This window comes from Zerene cesonia, chromosome 16 (assembly GCF_012273895.1).
Source record: "Zerene cesonia ecotype Mississippi chromosome 16, Zerene_cesonia_1.1, whole genome shotgun sequence".
Classification (NCBI taxonomy): domain Eukaryota; kingdom Metazoa; phylum Arthropoda; class Insecta; order Lepidoptera; family Pieridae; genus Zerene; species Zerene cesonia.
In genome coordinates, this window is record NC_052117.1 from 8,287,610 (window position 1) to 8,292,288 (window position 4,679).

General features: G+C 31.7%; 1 protein-coding gene across 2 annotated transcripts in view; it reads left to right on the plus strand.

Annotated features, from left to right (window-relative positions):
- The window catches only part of LOC119833098 (fumarate hydratase, mitochondrial-like), a 13,731-nt gene that overhangs the window by 2,198 nt on the left and 6,854 nt on the right, over positions 1–4,679 (plus strand). Inside the window, exons 1-3 of one of the 2 annotated variants that reach the window (XM_038356980.1) lie at positions 1,647–1,993; positions 2,859–2,975; positions 3,512–3,593. In XM_038356980.1, the coding sequence (XP_038212908.1) occupies positions 1,946–1,993; positions 2,859–2,975; positions 3,512–3,593 (247 nt within the window). In that variant the 5' untranslated portion in view covers positions 1,647–1,945. Of the gene's footprint in view, positions 1–1,646; positions 1,994–2,858; positions 2,976–3,511; positions 3,594–4,679 lie in introns of those variants that run through there. The other variant, XM_038356979.1, reaches the window with a different exon arrangement.

Below are 4,679 nucleotides of genomic sequence, written 5' to 3' on the forward strand. Positions count from 1 at the left end.
TGATCAAATTTTTTCTATTCTTTCAAAATTTCTCATTTATAAAGCATTTCAATGCTATAAAACTAGAAATTAAATTTAGTAACACATTTTCAAACAGTGTTCCCAAAAACAAAGGACATCATCGTCATTGGGTATGGATAATCTACATTATGTTTTCTAAATTATGATCTGACAATGGTGTTGGGAAATATTCTGTAGGGATGACCCAGCGTAAAAACAAGGGTTTGTTATTAGTTTGACATGGTTGTCTGTCATTGTAGCTGCCAAACGAAAGACCTTATATTGAATTTTCTTAAAGTTATTTGTTATTATTTTCCCATCTCCCTGATTATGGGTCTATAAGAGGAATTTCAAATACAAGAGAAAAAAAGGTGTGGAGTTTTTTTTTTTTTTTCTAGCTGACGCGGCAAATGCTGTTCAGCATTACATTTATCAATTAGAAAAAAAGAAAGAGCAATTAGGGGTATGGAAAATAGATTCTCAGACCTACCCGATATTTGATGAGAATGGTCCAGCCATTTCAGAGGAGCATGGGAATTAACATTGTGACACGAGAATTTTATCTTTAAATAGCTACACCCCTCGTACGTCCTGTATGTTTTTCCAGTTGTCTAGCTGTCGATGTACCAAATTTCATTGTAATCGGTTCAGTAGTTTTTGTGTGAAAGAGCAACAAACACACACACATCCTTATTAATTTTCGCATTTATAATATTAATAGGAAGTAGGATAGGACTAGCTTTTGCCCGCGGCTTTGCACGCGTTAATTCAGAGTAGTTAAATAGATGTTATTATACAAATAAACCATCCTCTTGAATCACTCTATCTATTAAAAAAAAAACCCATCAAAATCCGTTACTTAGTTTTGATGCTATAATAAAAACTGGTTTGTTGGAAACAATGCAAATAAATACTCAGATAATAATTTGAGAGATTTATAATATGAGAATTATTAATAGTTGTCCTTGTCATATTATCATGTTCCTTAAAATGAAAATAAGTTCAACAGTTTCATAGTTAGGTATCTTTAGTTATGTATACTAGGGAGATAATAAATTGAATTAATCGGTTTTAGAAAAAGGTATTCTTATTTCCGGTATCGCGCGTTTTTTACATTTTCAAATATTATTGTAGCTTTTGTAAGAGTAAAAGTTATAATTTTTTAATTTAATTACAACAAACATCTCGCTTAGTTAAATATATACTGTTTCCTTTTCCTCACCCCCTCACAGTCCATTCCTTCTTTCTAGTCGTCAATCCTTTAAGAGTGGACAGCGCATTCGCAGAGGCATCGAATGTTCATGGTCGCTTACCATCAGGCGAACTGATGGTTCGCTAAGCTGCCCGCTAAGACAAAAAATTTAATAAGAATCTTTATTGTTAATTCATGATTTCTACGCGTTTATACTTAGAGAATAACTCATGTATAAAAAAATATTTTTATAAGTGTTGTTTTTTAAATATTATTATAATTAGCACCATCAAGCTAAATATTTACGGTAAGAGCCTTGGTAACAATTATATCAATCACAGTTACGTGTTATGTAAACAGCGATCAAAACAAATAAAAAGATAAGTGTTTTCGCGCATTCTAAAATTGGCATTGCAATTCGCCATCGAAAGCAAAGCAATTGTTCATTGCGTCGTGGACCGTCTTGCGACACGCACGTCCTCTAAAACCGGGGTCTTTATACTCGACAGTCGACTGTGATTTCATCATTCGTATTCCATACACCATACAACGTGCCTATACCCGTTTAGCAAGTTTTGAGATCCGTATACCGGCTGAGTTAGATTGTTATTTAATCTGTGCTAGTCATAGCCAACGCAAGAGTTTAGAAAGTCACTGGTTCGATAGATTTAAAAAAATAATTAGTGACATTATTGTGGACTTCAAAAGTTGATAGTATTTTTTTGTATTTTATATCGTTAAGTTTTGTTAGCAATGGCTTGCTCAATATGTATGAATCCAGATGGGAAACCTGTGAAAATGGTAAGGAATTTTGTTTGAATTAGAATGTATAATTTTTTTAATTAAAATTATATGGACCTCATGTAACACTCAAATTGTTTTGAGTACTTCTTTTGAACTCACTATGGTAATACATATATTTTGATGATAATAATGTTATCAGTTATTCTAAATTTTAATGAACTTGCGACCTTGCCCTCACTCGCTCCTACTAAGTAGGTAACAATTATTCCGACTGTAATTCCAGAGAATATAAAAAATGTAAATTAATTTTTTTTTTCTTATTAGGTAAGTATATAGTACTCAATGAAATTATAATATTTTTTATTGTATTAGAAATGGATTACATTTTGCGAGTTTTCGCTCATCATTTTTGGCCGAATTTAATAAGAGGAATTAAATAATTACGAAGATTTATCGAACTTAACTTAACAATGATATGCTGAAGAGTTTGTATGTTGGTTTGAGCGCGCCGATCTCGGGAACTACTGGACCAATTTCAAAAATGTATAGCGACATAGATGTGTAACACGGGCGAAGCTAGTACTATATAATTCTTTTCAGATTGGCTTGTTTTTCTTACTCGTAAGATATATCGTTATATCACATGAGAACGAGTCATTTAATTGCTAGTTTACGTAAGAATATTACAGTGAAATAAACATCTGTAATATTATTATCTTAGTAGTTTATTTTATGACGCTTTTTGATAAATATAATATATGTGAGTAAGATAATTTAAAAGTATTGGCGGCAATTCTTTCTCATAGCAGAAATTTTGAGGGTAATTAGACAAGGAAAAAATTGACGGCTGGAAAGAATAGACTGGGAAGGGTGAGGAAAAGTTATCGGGCCTTCTTTTATATTTATTGTTTTTAATTTTCAGAGGAAAGAACGGGACACGATGGGGGAGCTGGACGTGCCGGACGACAAACTGTACGGAGCGCAAACCGTGCGCTCCATTATGAACTTCCCCATTGGGGGCATTGAGGAGCGGATGCCGGTGAGTTTTGCAGCGATGTTTGTCATGATATGCGCAATTGTAACCCCCATATTGATAATTTTTCATTTTTCTTAACATTTTTATTAAGTCACACTGAACTAAGAACTCAGTGTGAGAATTATTTTGAAGTGTATTTTTACACTTAATATTATTCACACAAATACCACCGATTTCAAGCACTATTACATAGCTATAACTTTATTCAATGACATAGGCTGTATATGTATATGTACCACGGGCAAATCGGGGCGAACAGCTAGTATTATATCATTCATAGCCTATAATTTTTATCTGGGTGAAGCCAGGATAAACAAATATCTTGAAGATTTAAGATATTAAAACGAATTGATATTAAAACGAAAGGTACATTAGTCTTATAATAAAGAGAAAATCATGACTTGTGTGGGAGTTTTTTATTTATTCATTTTTTTTTATTAGAAGGCCAATTTACTCCTCTACAAATCAAAATCAAAGTTGAAGTCTTAACTGAAAAGATAATGTTTAAAATTCTCTTATAAGACTTTTTTAATTTTCAGTACCCAGTTATTGTTGCTATGGGAATATTGAAGAAGGCAGCTGCAAAGGTCAATATTGAATATGGTCTTGACAAGAAAGTTGGTAATTATGAATGCATTTACACTTTTTTTTGTCTTTTATTTAATTAAAAAAAAAGTTGAATAATAATTTAATCTGCAACGCGAAACAATTCTAATAATTTTATGTTTATATTTCTATGTATTAAAAATAATTGATTTATGTAAAGGGAAGGGATTCTTAAAATGGGACATTCTATAAAGAAGTGAAGCTGTCAGAAATATCTAAAGTTTGAATCACATGGATGGCCTCTTAGTTTATAAGATAATAACTGTAGTGCTCCCATGTCAGACAACATTAACAAATTGTATTCGGTCTTTCTCGTCTCTGCCGTGATAATGTCATATTTCTTTAAAAAATTATACAAAAAAAAAAATGGTTTTAGACAGTTCAATGTACGAAAAAAGTTCGCAACCATATACTGGGTGTAATTGAAAATACAAGAAGAATTAAAATACTGGTAATCTTCATCATAAAGAAAAATTAAATAAAACACACTATCATTAATAACTTGCAAAAAGTGGTATTTTGGAAAGCTTTCTTAATTTTTTTATGTAGTTCAAATTAAATTTTTATGACATTTAGACATTAATAAAAAATACAAAAAAATGATTGATAACTGTTATCACAGAGGGTAAGTGTGGTTGGATGATATACTTTTAAGTATCTGCGGTCGATAAAATGTGCCATTAAAATTTGCCACACTTTGCAATCTTCTATTAACTTTTGTATCAAAGAAAAGAAATCGAATTTAAACTTTATCAAAACTTTTGCGGAATATCGTAACTGCTTACTTATTATTATTATTACTTTTTGATTAATTTTTAAACAGTACCATCTGCTCACCACAGTTAACTCTCGTTTATCCGAAATGGCATGTGCAGCGGTCCTTCCGTATAAATCGTATTTCTTGCTCTATTTTCAAAAACTCTAAATTGCTATATATGCATAGTTTTAACAAATTGTGTAGGCGTGTAAAAAAGCATCAAAGTATGATTGAAGAAGGTAAACTACACGTTCCTAAATGCTGTTTTATTATAGATAACTAGCTGCGCCCCGCGGTTTCACCCGCGTAAGTCCGTATCCCGTAGGAATATCGGGATAAAAAAT